Here is a 19,628-nt window from a genome sequence, read left to right on the forward strand (position 1 = left end):
ATGAGCCACCTGTATTAACTGATGCTTTAAGGGGACATGCAGACCTACCATTGCAATATTCCAAGACCCTCCCACTGTCTTCGCTGCGTGGGGTAAACATTTTGCTCTTCACTTTAATTTGTCCTCTGATTGTACATCATCATCATTACAGACCTGTAGTTTCGTTTATACAATATGATATCTTAAAAACAGGAATAACTGTTTCACCCTTTGCACTGAGCAAAATTCTTCAGCAATCCATCATTTCTCCACATTTTGCTGATAGAAAAGGAAAAGTCTTCAGAAATAGTTCTCCAGACTTCTTGAAGGACCTTAAAAGGTCTTCTTTGGATGCTGGCTGCCTTTTGTTCCGTTGTCTCTCGCAATGATCCCAGACCAATCCAAGACTGATAGTGTTCCATTATGTGCTTTTCTATCCAGATATGATTTTACTGCAGTGTACTTGGGATCATTGTCATGAGGAAAAATAAAGCAAATGTCAATCAGATGCTCTCTAGATGGTATTATGTGGTGGATCAAACTCTGTCAGTACTTTTGAGTGTTTATAATTCCATCAGTTTTGACAAGATCTCCAACTGCAGCTCCAACCATAACAGAGCTTCTACCATGGCTGTAGACGCTCACTGCCAAGCTTCTCTTCTCAACACCTTCGTACTGACATTACTTTGAGCCCAAAATGTCTTTAAAGTTTGGATTAATCACTCCAAAGCCCTTTTCCCATTGATTTTTCAATCTACTTCTTGTGTAATTTTGCGTACATCAACCTTTGTTTACCTTCCTTAAGAACGGCTTCTTGACAGTCGCCCTTCCACCAAGACATTTGTGATGAGGTTTCAGCAAACAGTAGGTGCCAGTAAGGGCCAGATTCATTTCTTCCTATTTTGTAAGGACATGGCTTTGAAAATATGTTTACATTAGGATATGTTTCCTTTTGTCCTCTATTTGTCCAGTTTTCCCCAATTTCTTAAAGACATACTGTACTGCATTTCAAGTTTTTCTTATAGATTAGTGTTAAGTGGCTTAAATATTCTGAAAATAGTCAGATACCATGACTGGGCTGAAAATGAGTGGAACACCAGTCCATGTCTCTCTTCGAGGGATAGCTCAAGACTTTTGAACAGTGCTGTATAATGCACCCTGGATCTGGTTTTCAGTAATCTGTGGTAACCTAACCTCCCGATCAATAGCTGCTGCTTTTATATTATTCTTTTATAACATCTTATCACATTAGCGTGACAGGGAAGGGGGCTTGCGCTGTGAAAAAAGCTGCATTGTGTCCAATGAAACCTGGCCCGTGTAAAGAGCAAACCAGTGAGCTGCAAGACGACTCCTCCTTGTGTTTTAGAGTAATTAGAACTTCTTCCTGCTGGGGAGTTCAGACCTAAATATTTAATCTTGAATGGAACCGTGGCAAAACATGTCATGCTGCCTGGGTCTTTTGTGTCTCGTACACACAGTCCGTGGTGGCAGAGCAGCTGCTAAGGCACTTTTTGTTGTAAATAGTTGGTGAGTACTGGGGGCTGTGCCCGGTGGGCGTGTTGGAGACATTCTGTAGCATGTCTGCACAATTGTCTGAACGCGTAGATGTGTGTCAGAGATAAGGTGGGACTGTGTGTATGTGCAGTCTAGGGACAGCGGCAGCAGCCGGCAGCGAGTGCATGTGCAGCAGAGCTGACGGAGGCTGGAGCTGTTTTGATCAGAGAAAAGAGAGATGGAGATAAAAAGGCTCTCATCCTAGCAAAGAGGTAGCAGTGAGGCTCTACAGGGAGGGAAGAGACCCAGGCTGACAGAAAGATGAAAAACAGGCAGGATCTGGATGACAGTCAGTTTTTTGGCTGAACACTGGTAATCGCAGATGGACTATTTTTTTCCCTCTTAATGCTCACATTTATCTTCACCCTCCTTTCTTCACTTCACTTCTCTTCTCCTTCCCCTTCCCCTCTTTTGACAGATATGTGTCACAAAGATGTCCACACGCAGCTGCCAGGGAACAGACTCTGTCATCAAGCCCCTGGACACCATCCCTGAAGACAAGAAAGTGAGAGTTCAGCGCACGCAGAGTGGCTTCGACCCGTTTGAGAAGCCCGCCAGTCAGGTGAAAAGGGTCCACTCTGAGAACAATGCCTGCATCAACGCCAAGAGCTCAACTGCTGGCAAAGAGTCCCCCAAATTGCGCCGCCACTCCAGCCCTAGTTCTGTAAGTGCACCTCTCCAGCAGCATAGAAAACAGCACAGTATAGTGTCGAAGAACCAAATGCACAACTTCTAATTTTTTACACCCTTGAATATCAAAAACTTTTGGACATTAGCCTTAATGAGGGGCTGAGTATACGCGGCAGTTTGCACTCCTTTTAGCTATTTCGACAGGAGGAGGATTATAACTTGTTCAAAGTGGTGATAATTGGCTCCACATAACAACACTGATTCATGTTACTGTACGAAGTTTAAAGTGCTGTTCAATATTAATGAATCCCATTGCTTAAGAATCTAATGCTAGGGTGTTAGTCTTACTTATGTATTCACCAAGGAGCAACCAAAAAATAAGGAAACTAACTTCTCAGGAGTAGGCACGGAAAATTAATGGGTGTAGTGTATCAACGTATCATATTGGAACTTTCATTCAACATTCATGCCTAATGATAAAAGTTGTACATACATCAAGCAAGTCACCTGTTAAAGATGCTAGCAAAATCAGCGATTGGCCTTCCTGGGAAGAATAATTGTGTTCACTTTTAGTTTTAAAAGTAGAAATTTGTTACGTTTGGGGGCTTGTCTGGGATCATCAGCGGTAGAGACATGGACCTCAATTAATGCACAACAGTTAAGTGGCGCTGTTCATTAATAAACAAAAATACTTAGTTGACTGACAAGCATTTCTGTTAACAACTTACGATGAGTGTTTAAACATCTACTGCAGCTGACTGGTCATATGCATACCTAGTTGTAGTGCAGGCTCTAACCAGCCAAATACAAATATGGTGAAAGACTAGTGTGGATGCAGGTGCAGCAATGTCAATTGACTTTAAAATAGAAGAAGATACTGTAAATTGATCATTACAGTGGGTAGTTACCCTTTTTTATCTGATCACAGCCTGCTAGACTCATCCTAATGGCTAAAACTTCATTATCTTGCGTTGTGAAGTTACACAATATGATTGTTATTGTCCTATGACACCTTCTGATAATCAGTGACACCTGCTGTCAGAACAGTGTAGTGAGAAAAGCTACAATTTGTGCTCTTATTAATTATGCATGCACTGAAAGAGCAGGTTGTTAATAACAGAATAATCCGTGAGCAAAGGCTCTCTTATAGAATGGTTCAACTCCAGTGAAATCAAACTTGTCAGCGCGGTGACAGTGGTCTGATCTCCTTTCGGAGAAAAGCCTGATTAAGCAAGCCTTCACATTTCAAAGCCACCATCGTCAGAGGTGTTGATGATAAAGTGTCTGTTTGATAAATAGTGGGTTAACAGTCAGTCAACAATTGTGCCAGTGTTGTCATGGAAACACAGTTAGTAGCTTGTAGATTGTTTTCTTTTGCTCATAATTAATCACTTTATATTTGAAACCACGTTGTGCTCGTCTCTTATTAAAAGATTGGTCACCATCCACACCTCAAAAGAAAATTTAGTGAAGAAGAGATTCCTGTTTGTCAGGCTCTGCCCATACACCACCACATACAACAGGTTGTATGTGGTGGTGTTGCTTCAGTCTGATCAACTCAGACTGAAGCAACTGAGGTAGGGCCAACCTTCACATACAAGTAAATATGTCTTGCCTTATCGTCATCTAAATAACAGAAAGTGAGTCTAAGAGGATGTTGACATGCTTACAGAGTGAAGTGGCATAGTTGAGTCATAGTTGGACTTTTAACAGGAAAGTTAATAAAAAGCTGTATAAAGATAAGAGCATGACTGCAAACTAAAGAGAAACAAAACAATCTGTTTATAGCTGACAGATCTCTCTATGTGTCTATCTGTTCTTTGCCTATCCTAACATTCTTCAAATGTAGCAGGTGTACTAATGGGACAGCAAGTCAGTAAGTGCAGCTGTGAAGCATGTTGCTGTTAGGGAATCAGATGCAGTCAGAGGGAGTAGCATGTTACTGCTCTAACATGCTGTAACATACTTCACTGTTCAAAGCATCAAGGGCTCCTGCCGAAATGTTTTGTAGTGGAACGATGGGAGCCAGTAGACATTCCAGGCTGTGGTTGTTAAGGTAGTCCTCTAATTTTGGGACCTATCCTCTTTGCAACACTAACTGTTGCCGTGTTTTTCATTCTTATGAGCTGATGCACTTCCCCTGATATTGTCGCCACATCACTGCTAGTCTCTTTCTGTAACATGATCTACGACTTATGATTGGCACAGTTTTAGGAACAACAATTCCTTCTAGGAACAGATCTTTATACTGAGTAAATATGATAAATGGAATGGTTACAAAGTTAAGTGCCCAAATGAGATCTTAACTCCTCAATATGGAACAATCTCTTGTCCTATCAGGGTACAAATGCTAATTGATGTTAATGCTAATTAATGCCAAGAAAAGCGATGAGTACTCTAGCCTACAGCTTTACAATGATAACAGGGAGATATGCATCCCCAACATTCACAACACTGGAAATTGTTGTGAATCTCATGAGGCAACAACACGACTGGCTCTTAAGTTTATTGGTTCGGCTGTTGATTGATCGTTTTTTTTGGTGATCATGGGTGGGTCAACCGCCTTTATCTTTACCATTCTTACATGTAAAATAGATTTCTATTCAGGATTCTATGAGTTAATATTTAGTTTTGGTTGCTGTTATCATGCAATTGTAATAAAAGATTTTAGGATTTAGACAACTTCGAGCTAACAGTATGGTATGTCTCTTCTAGTGTCAATGGAAATTAGTTCAATTCAATTCAATTGTATTTATATTAGAGATGGCACGATACCACTTTTTTATGTCCATCTCTAATTTATACAGCACCAAATCACAACAACAGTCGCCTCAAGATGCTTTATATTGTAAGGTAGACCCTATAATAATACATACAGAGAAAAAACCCAACAATCATATGACCCCCTATGAGCAAGCACTTTGGCGACAGTGGGAAGGAAAAACTCCCTTTTAACAGGAAGAAACCTCTGACAGAACCAGGCTCAGGGAGGGGCCCATCTGCTGCGGGTGTACAAAATAACTCAAAATGACTGCAAAGACATACAAAACAAACAGAAATGCCACAGAAATGCTACAAAGAAGCTATTTGTTGAATGACAAATGAGTTTGAGTGCATTATGCATCTCTAAAACATTACAGCCTTTGAGATGCTGTCAAAGAACCACTTTCCGTCAGCATTTCTGTTGCTCTGCGACGCTGCTGGCTTTTCTTCTTTATTCCTTCGTCAAAGAAATTTGCCAGCCTGTATCTGTTCACATGCCTAATTGAAGACTGCATACAAATAACACAATTTTCTTAATCATGCAAATGAGATTTTAGGTTTTTATACATATGTGGTTCTTTTCAGAACCATAGAAGAAAAACGGCACAGAATGCGAAAGGTTTAATGAATGTGCACACAGATAAGATTTAATGAGTGTAATACGAGGCTTGACTGATTGCCTGCCAACATCGCTGTGAGAAGCTAATGAATTGTTTCAGCCCTGATTATGAAATTGTGTTATTTGTGCCGTCCGTGGTCATTTGGCTCAGGCAAACAAACCCACTTGATCTCAAACATTTCAAGTCCTTAATTAAAAAAAGATGGATAGTGGCTAATCTCTGGACCATCAGCCTTCAGAATCCCACTTCTAAATTCTGGACCTGTGTCTTTTGTTTCTTTGGCTTTTGTCCTATAATTTAAATAAATCTGCACAGGCTCTGGGATGGCATACTATATGTTCTGTAGGACATGGCATTTAAAATTTCTAGAAATTTGGATTTGTTCTATAAACCACTATCCCCCATCAGAATCAGTCATTAACGGGCTTTAACAGTCGACCTCAGATTAGGCTAATGGAATTTCGTTATACCACAGTTACAGCACATGGTAAAATACAGTTCATGTTAACTTAATGTCAGAATAACTGCTTACAAAAGTGACTGTGTTGTAAAACGGGAACACACTATTAAAGATTATATGTGTCTTTAACCATTTCAGATCAAAATCTGTAGACTACCCTGACTCAGAGCAATTGTCTAATGGCCTCATAATGTTGTGCTTTCCCCTTCTTGTCATAAAAGTTGACATTGTTAGAGCAGAAAACCAATGAAGTAAAGATACAGATGAATTAAAAGATTCATATGATAAGCAGACTGACACCAGATTAATAACGGATTTAAAGGTGAAATTTTCTTACTTCTGGATTTGTGATTAATCCACTTATGCAGACCCAGCTGATATCTAGTAAACCCTCAGCTTTAGGGACGTTAACGCGGTTGCATGCTTTGGCCAAGTGATGATCCAGCTCTGACAACTGGGTAATATTTTGGTACCAATGAACTCCCCCCACCAGTTATTCCTAAAAGAAGATGCAGTAAGGCAAATGTAAAGTGAAAGTGGTTCATGCAGAACACTAGTAGAAAAAAAGACTAGTTCTGTAGTCTTGAGCCTTGCTGGGAGAGGTTCTTCAGGCCACCTTACTGTCCAACTCAATTGTTTCACAGATAGAGCTTCACTTCTTCCTTGATCCCAGGGGGAAGTCTGATTTGTTTAGAGAAGCCCTCAGAAATGCTGAGCTTATTACTGCTGCAAGGATAGTGAGCTAACAGGAGGGTGGCTGGAAAGCAATGAAGACAGTGCAGATGTAGCAAACACTGCACCATCATTTAGGGATTTCCTGAAAGCATGGGATTTGGTTAAAGATGCATTACAAGGGAAGATGGTTGCATTGTGCTTTCAGGGCCATAAAAGCTTCTGATGCTTTACTGACTCTAAGCAGGTTTTCAGTCCCTGTTGTGTTCATGTGTTAAAATTATAGAAAAAAGAACAGTTTTCTTCTGAAAGAACATTTTCTTAAAGCAACGCTTAAAGGGATTTGAAGACTAGAACATTAAGTATGTTTGTGCTTCAGGACCTTAAAGAATGGTACCTGAATAGCCTCCAGTGCTAAATCATCTTCCAGGCACTCATGGCTTGGGATTCATCTGACAGATGTAACCTCAGCTACATCGGCACACTGTTAGTCAGTGCCCGGATCCCCAAGTTTTAATTGGCAGAAAAAAATTACATAATGCCGGATACAACCATATGACAGTGCCCCACGGCTTGAGGCAAAAAGCCTCGATGAACAAAGCAAGTTAATAACCAGTCTCTTGATACCTGTTATCGCTAACTGCTGTTTCAGGTTTGACCTGAAACCTATAGTTTTGATTTCTGCAGTTTTGTTCAGACCATAGACAAAGAATGTGAAAGGTCTCCAACTGTTTGAAAAAACAGAGGCTGGACAGTCAACATTATTTCGACCGCGTGCAATGAACTTGTGGTCTCACTGAAACGGTTGCTTCGAAGACCGGAAACATGTTTGTGTCAACTCGCGGTCAGTTGCTTTGTGTGTTAAAATGTTGATAAAGTGGCAATGGGGACAAGTTGGCAATTGCAATGCGATGCAACGACTGTGATAACTCAGCAAAGCTCATAGATTTGAAACAGAAAATGAGAAATTTCTTCACAGATCTACAAAATAGTTGTTGTGGTTGTAAAATGACATTTGGCAACCTTTCTTTTAATATAGGTATGTTATCAGAGTACAAGCAGCTGGCAACCAGGTGAATCATGCTGCCTATTGCAGAGATAGTTGTGCTCACTGGTGCGAGCTGACTAAGACTGTATGCAATGCGGTGGCAGTCTGTCTGCATTTAGAAATCAGACAGTTATTCACAAATCCTCACCAGCCTGTCTTAGACGCAATCGCCTTGCAATCGAAAGTGGTTACCAAGAGGTTGAGGGTCTGGCATGCCTAACCTTACCACAACTATTTGTGAAAATGTGAAAATAATTGGATTTTTCTTAGTCACAAGGAGGTCGCCATCCTACTCCTCCTCTTGGGTGACTGAGCGAGGAGGAGGTGATCCACATACTTGATTGGCACGTATGCTTTCGTCAGAGTTACATTTAGTTATCAAAGCACTTTTCCTCATCACTGACAACAACAGATGTTAGGACAGCATCCAGTGAGTTGAAGTTTCAGAGCTGACTTGTTTCCCCTTTCCTAGCAGTTAGCTATGAATATGCTCACTTCTGTGCCTTCTTCTCTTCGAGCCACAGTTATTTCTTTCTCTGTGAAGTGCTGAGATGGTGAAAAGTGTCTAAAAGTTATCAGCTGACAATTAAATGAAAAGGAGCTCTTACAAGAAGAGACTTGATAAAAAAATTCTCTCTCCTCCTCCCAACCGACATTACACCTACTCGATGATACAGCAGGGAGCCTCCAGATTTTAATATCTCTCAGACACTTGTAAATGTGTTCTGTGAAATCCTACGAGGCGCCGCTTTTCTGGGTTACTGAACTCACCCTCTCATTTTGCCTTTTCATATCTCTTTCTTTTTCTTCCCGCAGCCCACCAGCCCCAAATTTGGAAAGGCAGATTCCTATGAAAAGCTGGAGAAACTGGGAGAGGGTTCATATGCTACAGTTTACAAAGGAAAGAGCAAGTAAGTAGTGTGGAATCACTGTCTAATCCAGTTACTCTTCTTTATAGTTGCTAGAAATCACTCATGGATGCAGCGAATATTACATTTAATTATACGAGAGCATTGCTGTGTGGGAATGAAATAATTCAATAGGTTTTATGTAAATAATATTTCTTGTCTGCAAAGCTGTGCACCTCACAAATGCAATGTAATTTCCTTTATTTTAATCACTATAGGATGAATGTATTTATGCCATGATTCAATAGTCTTCGTTCACATTTCATGGTTTGCCGCTTTGCTTGCAAGTTTTGCTAATTAAATTCTTGAAAATGTACAAAACTCCAAAGACTCTAATCTTCTCAGTAATGATGTTATTTGGCGTCACTCTTAAACTACAACAGCTTTGATTGGTGAGCTTCATTCAGTTGTAATCCCTTCGCCTTGTACCCGCGTCTCACTCCACTGCCACCAAATTACATTTCTCTGGCTTAAATATCCTCGCTGTTCTCTGGCTTCACTCATTTCAAGAGTTTTCCTTTATTGTCGCAAAAAAAGAAACTCGATCAGTTTAGTATACATTGTGTGTGCTTCATGTTGCTGCCAGGGTGAATGGAAAACTAGTGGCTTTGAAGGTGATTCGACTACAAGAAGAAGAAGGAACACCCTTCACAGCCATAAGGGAAGGTAAGACGTTTACGTGCATAGAGGCACAGATACCATATTTTTCTTTCTATATTAATAGTTTCACTTTCTGTCTTACATAAGCTACTTTAATATCACTACGAAAACAGCTCAATATCTCAGTTCAGCCCAGAACTGCAAGTGGTAAGGGCAAGGCCATGTCCTCATATACCTCAACAGTCATAAACTGTAAATATCATGAAATAAGGAGTTTAAAACTCCAGTCAGTGTTAACTTTCCCTACCTGATCCGAAACCCTTTAAACTGTCTGTGTGGAACTAAAGAAAGCAGATGAGTTTAAATACCTGGGGACAGTCATCCAAAGCAATGGACAGGGAGCATATGGAAGAGGGCCTGGAGAAGTGGCGGCATTGTCTGGAGAGAAGAAGAATAAAAGTCAGTAGAAGCAAAACATTTGAATGAGAGAGCGATACCGGTGTGTGGTCACCCATCTGAAGCAATGGACAGTGCACAAGACAGGCGAAGGCTAAGATGGTTTGGACATTTACAGAGGAGAGAGAGTGGATATGCTGGGCAATGGAGGTTAAAGATGGACCTACCAAAAAAGAACCAAAGATGGAGACTACAGAGGAGATTCATGGGCGTGGTGAACAAAGACATGCAGACAGCTGATTTGGTTACTGATCCAGTCTGGTGGGAACAAAAAAAATGCTACTACCATTTGGACATCTCTTAGTCCTCTAATAAGAAGAAATCTGTTCAGTGGATCAAGGCTAATTTGTCCTTTTCAGCATTCACTCCTAAAACGTATTTCAGTGTAAGGATCATGTGTTTGGTGGATCTCTGGTGCTTGGAGGAGTGAGCTCTGCTTGAACAGGACTGGAGATGGGATGTCGGTTCTTAGCTGAACCAAGACATTAGAAAAACTCAAAGTTCGCTATTAGCTAACAGGTATATCATGTGAATTGTCTTGTTACAATATAAAGTGCTTAACTTACAGCTTGTAGGGTTTAAAATGATAAACTTTGTCCTGTATGTATAGAAGTTCAGAGCTCGTCCTTGCTTGGCTTGGTTTGTCCTGTCACTTCGTTTTACAGACTCCACTGAAAGAAGATACCGTCACCTCCACGGGAGGAACTGGTATTTAAATTTAGATGAGAACGTGATGCTGTCTGTTTGATCTGCTTATGATCCAGGTCTGATAAAGTAAGAGCTAGACTCCTCACAGACACAGTTAAAACTCTCCCTATGAGAAGATCAGAAAGGTAATTTGAAATTGAACTAATTCAGCAATTACTGAGCAGTGAGCTTAGAGCACAGATATGTGAGCGGCATTACAGACTGCTGCTGAATAAAGTAATGCACACAGAGTATAAGACAGCTGTGAGTGTGTGTTCGTGCAAAAGTTGACACACTCGAGCCATTACCACCGATGTGTGTGTGTGAGCAGGGAGAGAGGGGGTTGGATCTTCAAACTGGTGACAGGATCTTTGAGGTATCAGACTATAGCTTTAACTTCCTGCTGAGAGGAGCCTTGCCTTTGATCTGCTTATGTGATTTTGTGTTTTTTACCTTCAGGTACTCATACAGAATGAATATATTGATGAGACCTTATCACTTACTGCCTCTCAGAGGTTCTGTCTGTCCCCTGTGTCCTTGGAACAGAACTTTTTGTCTGCTAAATGAATCAGTTTGTTAAATGTCTGAAAATTCCATTTATGCTATATAATAAAAATGAAATACTTTAAATTCAACTAAAATACAATGATATTTTAACTTAAAGAGTATATAAAGGACAGCATACAGTCATCAACTCTGCTGACCTACCTAGCTAGCTTTAGCAGGAAGCACGCTGTTATTTTTCCAATTTAACATAAACTGACAACATGAGCTTTCCCCCTTATTTATATGGAAGGGAATACTAAATGACCAAAATGTGAGCTCCTCAGAATTTGTTGTGCATTTCAAGGTGATAAGTAAAATAAAAAAAAAATTAAGAACAGCTTAAACGTAGCATTAGTTTTAGCTAGCTCTGGCTAGCTTAGAAGCTAACATTCCTAGAGTGATATAGCGCACTGATTTAAGGTAGAATATTATCTCTTTAATGTGTAGTTAGCATTTTTTTTTCTTTTAGAACTTGTCTTATACTGACAAAAGTTGGGGTAATTTGCATGCGGAGAAAATTTGTCACTTGTTCCAGTTGGGTTGAATTTCTTGTATTAGCCCCTTTCATTACTTAGTGCTTCCAGTGGCTACAGGCCAAGCAGTTTTGTGGTGATAATCTAATGCCAGCTTTTATGCAAAAGCTCTAATGGAACTGCTTTTAGATTGAAAACCAGCATTGGTGGAAAAAAGTAAATTAGAAGCTCGTAGAAGTCGTTTGCTGTGTCTGAGATTTTTTGTAAGGTAGTTCAATCTGAAATCAGAATATCTCGTATTAAATGTTAAAAAAGTAAACTTGTTCTTTTTGTTACTAAATTAACTTGACTGTGATGTCAAAGCTATAAAATGTCCCCACAAAAAACTGAAAATGTGTCGTATATTATTTGCACAATGCTCACCGTGCTCTATTCAAGCTGTGACTTCAATCAAGTAATGTAAATGTGCTCATCATACCCAGCCTCCCAAGTAAGACTCTTTAAGCTTCGCCGCTGTAACGATTTGATCATCTTCCCAGCATATCTCCCTCCTAATTAACAATAAGTCTTACGTCATGAACATGTTGACAAATGAGTGTGAGAACTTTGAGTAGTAAATCCACCCCGTGTTTTCTCTTTGTGTTTTAATCTTTTCCTGATCCCCTGTATGTGATGAGGAATTCTAATAATGCAGCTAATGAAAGCATAACACAGTTCCCTGGTATCAACTCTCTGCCTCTTTCTGTTCGGTTTTGTTTCTGCAGCATCTCTTCTGAAAGGCCTGAAGCATGCTAACATCGTCCTCCTTCATGACATCATCCACACCAAGGAAACCCTAACTCTGGTTTTTGAATATGTGGTGAGTCTGCACACTGAGATCACCCATTTGGGCTCTTTACGGGGGGGCTGTGGAGGTTTAAAATTAGATCAAGAATCTGTTTTTAGCATTCAAAAGAAAACATTTTCAAAGAACAGAGGTCAGCACTTATGTGTTTCTTTAGTTTGATTGATTTGATCCCAGTACATCCTTGCTGATTGAGTTTCAGTTTTTAATACTCTCCCGCTAGAAACATGAGCTGTAGATATTTTGATTGGCATACTCTTAGTTTTAGGGCACTTGAGGAATGTTAAAGCAGCTAGGGCTTTTTCCGTTCTTTGCTCCATAGGATGGCAGCCAGGTCCACCACAGCCTGGTCTGTCTGTGCCTGCAACAGGAAGCCAAGCGGGCATTTTATTGGAAGGTCATGGTTTTAGCATGTTTCCACAACTGTCCCGTCAAATACTGCGGGCACAAATAACAGAAATAATATTCTGTTGATGCATTTATGGCCAGTGGAAATGCTCTGACTCGGCAACACTGTTAAAGCCAAGTAAAGGAAGGTTACTCACCAGAAACCTCTGGAACAGCACAGTTTACCAAATGATGATCATTAGATTAGCCGAAACAAACTGACTTACCCACAAAAAAAGCAACAGCATTAAGTATCTATTAATGATAGCACATGCCAAGGCAAATATTTGCTGGTGTGACAGTCGTTTGTGGTCTTTATCTTTAAATGGGCAGGTGAAATAATATCTGAGCTGGAGCATTTCCAGGGTCGTGAGGGCGATCTACTTAAGATATTTTTGTTTGTTTGGAGAGTGAAAGACAAATCGTGACAGAGTGATGTCTTGTCGAGCCAACATCAGATACTGGTGGGACAAACCTGTTTTGCCCTGTCTACACTGAGTAACAGTGTAGACAGGGCAGAACAAATGTGTGCATCTAACTTTACTGCACCAGGAGATTACCCTATTTTTCGGATCATAAGGCGCACCTTATGGTCCGAAAAATAGGGTAATAGAGGCAAACGTCCAAACGCGTGTCAGCCATCAGCTGATGCAAGATTGTTTTGAGAAAAGCTTGTCTGCCAGAATTCCGGCTGACCTCAATTACATCACCTACACCAACCGTTTAGTGTTTAGTTGGGAAGCAACCACACTGCCAGGAGAAGTAAAAGAAGCAGACATGACAACCTCCTTATAAGTATGTTAAACTGAAACTAGCTACATACTTGTAAGGATTGGTGACCACATCTGTCACAGTTACAGGATTATTCCACTGACAGTATTGTTTCATCCAACTGAACCGACTGGACTTCTGCTGCCTGTCCAAACAAGTTCAAAGAATAGTATTCAAATGTTGTGCAGCAAGGGCCAAAATAACTTGATTAGGACGTTTTTCTAATTAATAAGGAAAGACTCCAGTGTCTACAGAGGGAATAGAGTAGGAGTGTACTACAAGGATAAAAAGTTTTCAACACAGTTTTGGACAGATCTGAACCCAGGTTGTTCAGAACAGTCTCATCTTGTCTTACCCTTTACTGTGCACCAACTGACAGCAGCTTCTGATGGGCTCATTTATATTCATGCTGAGTGAGGCCAGATCGCTCAACCAGCTTACTCAGCTTTCCTTCTCTACTACATTTATTAGACTGGGGATGGTGGAATGCCCCCTGTTGGTAGATTTGACACATGTCAAAGGGTTTGGCTTCTGAATCGAGGATGGAGCCCAGCGGGTTGTGTTTAAATGAAGAATGAGAAAAAAGTTCAGTTTGCCTTTAAAGGTGAAACAGGGACGTCTCATCCTAAGTGGTTATGCACACTTTTCACTAATACAGGACATCTTTCAATCATGATGCCACACAGTCCTTTAACAGCAAGGGATTACCCTGGTTTCTCTGCAGCCAGTGGTTATTTATTTGACTGGGATGCTAAATTGTGTTGATGTTGATATATCATCTTGTGTTCAGTGCTCTAATAGCTTGAGCTTCCCCAAAAATCCATTCGTTGTTCTCCCCTCAAAGCTAATGGTGAATGACAGGATGCAGGGGAAATGCACAGAGAGAGAGGACAGACAACTGACATGAAAAGCAATGACAAATATGCTGTGTGTGTGTGCTGAGGCGTCTTTGTGAATTATTCAGCAGAGGAGGTTCTGTGGTGTGGCCAGCAGTAGGGGACTGTAAATATTAGTGTGGTTTCATAGTCACTGCCTCCATCCACAAATCTGTTCTGAAAGCACAGAGGTGAAGGGCAGACCAAGGCTGGGTGCATGTCTGATTTTCTGATAAGAATATCAATTCAGCTCATACGATAAACTCTGGCATAAAATAAGCCACATTTCTTCTTCCTGGGGACGTACGCTAAAGTAGTGTGTGGACCAAGAACAGCATCTGCTTTGAACTTGATTGGACCAATCAGAATTTACAGGCACACAAAAAAATGCCAGATAGCAAAAATGTACATAACTTAGACCCAAACATAGAGTCCTGTTTTAGAGCCACCCATTGTTTCTTCATATTTTTCTAGTCAAACATGCAAACATATATTCATTCAGTTTCAATTTTACTTCATTTACAAAGCGTTAAATTGCAACAACAGGAACCTGAAGACAATATTGAACAACCCCAACAATTAGACAACCACCTATGAGCAAGCACTTTGGCAAAAGTGGGAAGGAAAAGCTGCCTTTTAACAGGAAGAAACCTCCAGCAGAACCGGGTTTAGGGAGGGGCGGCCATGTGCCGTGACTAGTCGGGGTAAGGGGAGCGAGACAGGACAAAGACATGTACATGGAAATATAGCTCATTACAATTCTATGTAATGTGATGACCTTCATACGTCAACATTCCTGGACTCTCTTAGACAAGCTCTCCTGTAATTTTTTTAAGTGGTCTTCAGGAATAGTTTTCCAGGCTTCTTGAAGTTCTTCTGTGGATGTTCTTCTACTTTATTAATTTGGATGTGATTCCAGTCCATGACTCATAGTGTTCCACGGTAGGTTTTTCTATCCAGGCCTGTTATTACTTCCCTGCTGTGTGTTTGGGATTATTGCCATGCTGAAAAATGAAGCATTTGACAATCATAATATTTATTGATATTACTGGATGTTGGATTAATTTGACAGCACTTTATTGCGTTCAAAATTCCATCCATTTTGACAAGAATTTTGACATTTCAACCAGTAGCCCCACTGGTTAAAATGCACCCAAACCATAACAGAGCCTCCAGCATGTTTGAAAGATTTCTGTAGATATTCACAGTTGTGCCTCTGAAATTTTGACTCTGAAAATAAAACGGTTGAGCTGTAAACGAGTATAATATGGCATTCAGTGACAGTGGCTGGTCTCTAGCCACATGCATGGCTGCCCCTCCCTATGTCCAATTTCGCTGCAGGTCAACTGCAAGTGACAAGTAAAGGCTTCGATCAATTCAATCAATCACAGTGTAAAATGTACATACATAAAACGATGATGTCTTTCTCAATGACTGTATTCAAGATGGTGGGTCAACATGGTGGCGCCCATGAAACGGCGCCTGCTCCCATGTATTTTTAATGGATTACTCCAAAATATTTTGACAGTGCATCAATTTTTTGGAGTTACAATCAATATCAATCAATATATATTTAAGAGTTCAGTTTCCTTTTTTCTATCAAATAACCCAAAAAATGACTGTAAGGAAAAAATATGATGATTACGTGATATCCAAGATGCCCATATATTGTGTTAGACCACCTAACTTCTAGCATTTAACATTCCTTTATACTGCTTTGTACAATAAAATCACAGTAACATCTAGTTGGTCCCAATTTCTAGAGCTGATTTTGCTCCAAAGCATTTGCATATGCTAAGGTGTACTTGGTGGTAACCACTTTAGATGATCTTTAAGGAATCTTACGTGCTATATAAATAAATTGCTTGCTTGCTTACTTACCTTTAAAACCTTCACACTAACACTGGGATGTTCTTGCCTTTGTCCTCACCCAGCACACAGACCTGTGTCAGTATATGGACAAACACCCTGGAGGACTGCATCCAGACAACGTCAAGGTACAGTATGAAGGATTATGCTGCTCACAATGACCTTGTTGTTTCTTAAAGCCAGCAGTGTGTTCCTTACATATAAAGAAATGATATTCTGATCCACCGTGAGCAGATAACTGGAAACAGGCAGCTGTTTAACTTTGAAACAAAGAGTCTAGTGTGGTGGTTACTACTGACTGGGGTTGGAACATCTTGGTTGATGGGAAGAAAAATCTGTGGGACTGTGACGCGAATCAGTTAGGAAAAGAAAAAGTATGTTGTTGTTTTTTCCTTTTCCTCATCATTGAAGAATTTTTAGATTTCAGATGGTAGGAAATGTGGAGCCTTTGCCCCTTTAGTAGACAGCTTACAGGCTACCAGTTTGCCAGCACAGTCAGCAGGCCACAGGTGACACCTGTCAGCTTACCAGATTCAGCTGAAGAAGCCGCTAATTAAATCCAGCTGAGCGTCAGGTGAGTGGGACAAGGAAATCTGCACCGGCGTTAAGATTATCCCTCCAATCACTGACAGAAACTAAAATGTGTTTTTGATAGTTAAGTCAAAACTTGTGTTTTGTAATGCCCTTTCCTATTTTTCTTCAGAGTTTCATAGAAACATTTCAATGTGCTGTCAGATTGTAGAACTGTGTTTATATTTTTATGTGAAACACTTTAATATACAGACGACATTGACATAATTTGTCACCGTCACTTAGTGCACATATCAGATGAAACCTTATCCAAAGCTGACAGTTAAATAGCAACCTTTAACCAAATCCACAATTAAGTAGTTCAATATCCAACCTGGTTTACTCATGATTGTGACTGAAGCTGACATATTGTGAAACTGTAATGGTGAAGCTGCCGATCAGCGTATTACTCCTGTGGAAGCGTCTGTACAGACTCACAGGTTCCTGTTTGTAGGAGGGCAGTGCTAACACAAACAAGCAGCTAGAGTGAGCGATGATGGAGTGAATGAGGCCATGTGTTGGTGGGATGTTGGGAGGTTCCATCATGCAGTGAGGTGATAGTTCAGGCTACATTTGTTATGTAACAGCTCGTACCTTTTTTGACACTAAGGATTTACATAAGTAATATGTGTTTCTCCTGCTGACAGCAGCTACATGTTTAGTGTGGGATTATTCCAAGAGAGCAGAGTGAGGTGTTTCTTAAATCCTTTTGATTTCAGTTCCTTTGTGGCACAACTCCTGAGTCGTCTGTTCTAATGAAACAGTATGTTGATGTGCCATGCAATGCTCAATTACATGGGTGGGAACTAGTGTGTTAGCGCAGTTAGCTCGTTAACGTGTTGGCCGTCTAGCCCCATGCACGGGCGATCGGCGGTAGCTCGTTAACGGAGATTTGCCGTGTTGTGGCGTTAAGGTCATTTCAACGAGATTAACGCTGACAGCACTAGTGGGAACACAACGAATATGACTGCACATTTACGCCGACATCATCCTAGTGCAAAGACAAGTGGAAGCAGACAAAAACAACAAGCACGCATGCTACAAACTTTAGCCGAGTCATTTAGACAGCTGTTAGCACATGATTCTCCTTATGCTGCTGAGAATATAGCCCAGAAGAAGCGGATAGTATAGCTTTTATTTTGGAAAGAGACATTTCTCTGTAATAAACTCTCTTTTCCAAAGATGAGTGATTCCTCAATCAGATACAGGGCTTGCAATATCGCTAGCCCGACGTCCCGGAGCTAGCGATTTTTTCAGTCGGGCTACCAAAATCTATCTCTGCCCTGCCCGTCGGGCTATTGTAGGAAAAATATATGTCAATGCTTTTGCATTCTTTCAGAAATGTAGCTGGGTAATTATGTCATTGGCATCGGTGAGCCACTGTCAATATGTGACATATTGAAATCGCGTTTGAATTTGCGCTTGTTTTTTTGCTTTCACTTTGCAATCGCGCGAACTGTGTATAGAGAGCGACAGCACTGATCTGTGAGTGATGATAATTTGTGCACCAATTCCTCTGACATCGTCTTATTAATCGTTAGCTTACTATGCAAACATGACAAGTGAAATCTCCCGCAGCTTAAACATGTGAGAGGTTGATCGCGCAGAGAATCGCTGAGCTTATGTGAGTGTGTGTAAAAGCATTTCAGTTCTGCTGAGCCAAATAAGACAGGTCAGGGTGAAGAAGTGACAGCCAAAGAAAAGCTTACCACAAAACGGAGAAGTTATGACAAATCAGACTATAAGGCAAAAAGAAAGTGCAGCTTTATGGTTTCATGGACAAAAGAATTTCTGTGGCTGCAATATGACGAGCTAAATAACCAGGGCTGCACATAAGTGGTCCGCAGGTGCGCATTCGCTGTCAAAATAAAAAACACGCACAAGGGTTAGGGTTAAATTTAAAAACTGTACTTTTGAGTTAAAATATATATTTATAATTTTAATAAATGACAAATTAAAAATGCATGAACATTTTTTTGTATCGAAAAAATATCGAACCGTGACACCAAAGTATACCGAACCGAACCGTGAATTTTGTGTATCGTTGCACCCCTAATAATTTCATAATCTGAAAAGGGGGGAAAGATTTGGTAAAGAGACATTTTAAAAACAATGTGTGAACTTACTTAATTGTATTCACCTTATAAACAGTTTATAGTTGTTGAACAGTTGTCGCTTTAAATAAATTCTGTTTTCTCAGAATTCTGGAAAAGAAAAAGAAAAGACGTGCCTACTTTATTTATTTTTTTTCGGTGGCCCTAATCCTGAGAGAGTTGATCACTACATTATCACCTAATGCTTGCAAACTTGGTTAGCAAGCTGCTAAGTGTATGGGTGCAATAGACACACATGATTGGTAATCAGTGCGAAGTAGCAGACAAATAAAACTGGATGGCCTCTACCACACAGCGGGAGACACGGGAGACAGCTATGTCTGCTGCCTATGTTAGCGTACCTGCTAACCCAAGCAGCTCCCTAAATGTAAGCCTAGGCAGTATCTAAATGAACGAGTTATAACATGACTTCACCCACTGTACAGCTGTGAAAGGGGAAACTATCCATAGAGGCCAAAGCCATTTTTCTATACCAGGCTGTAGTTGACCTTTTTAACTTTGAAGTATATTGAAATTGAGTTGCTTTTGGAGCCAGTGCCAGATGGCCACCTCAGGATCTGCAGGTTTTCTAACTCTTGAATGTTGTGGTTACTGCTTGTCTTGCTCATATGGAACCGGCACATGTGTATTTGGCTACGTCCACACGTACACGGGTATTTTTGAAAACGGAGATTTTCCGTTTTCGTTTTAAAAAATAATCCCGTCCACACGTAAAGGCAGAAATGAAGGAAAACGCTGCTATGAACATGCCAAAGCAATAGGTGGCGCTGTATTCCTAACCGTGTAGAAATGTTGACCAATC

The 19,628-nt window shown here is 40.5% G+C and overlaps 1 protein-coding gene across 3 annotated transcripts in view; it reads left to right on the forward strand.

The window, feature by feature from the left end:
• Positions 1-19,628, forward strand: part of cdk14 (cyclin-dependent kinase 14) — a 222,749-nt gene that overhangs the window by 78,815 nt on the left and 124,306 nt on the right. For 2 of the 3 annotated variants that reach the window (XM_005947602.2, XM_042214258.1), the window contains exons 1-6: positions 181-1,845; positions 1,952-2,197; positions 8,543-8,637; positions 9,221-9,300; positions 12,161-12,255; positions 16,208-16,270. In XM_005947602.2, coding sequence (XP_005947664.1) covers positions 1,967-2,197; positions 8,543-8,637; positions 9,221-9,300; positions 12,161-12,255; positions 16,208-16,270 — 564 coding nt within the window. In that variant the 5' untranslated portion in view covers positions 181-1,845; positions 1,952-1,966. Of the gene's footprint in view, positions 1-180; positions 1,846-1,951; positions 2,198-8,542; positions 8,638-9,220; positions 9,301-12,160; positions 12,256-16,207; positions 16,271-19,628 lie in introns of those variants that run through there. The other variant, XM_014329315.2, reaches the window with a different exon arrangement.

Source organism: Haplochromis burtoni, unplaced genomic scaffold (genome assembly GCF_018398535.1).
Source record: "Haplochromis burtoni strain Fernald_Lab_line unplaced genomic scaffold, NCSU_Asbu1 Contig_539, whole genome shotgun sequence".
Lineage (NCBI taxonomy): Eukaryota > Metazoa > Chordata > Actinopteri > Cichliformes > Cichlidae > Haplochromis > Haplochromis burtoni.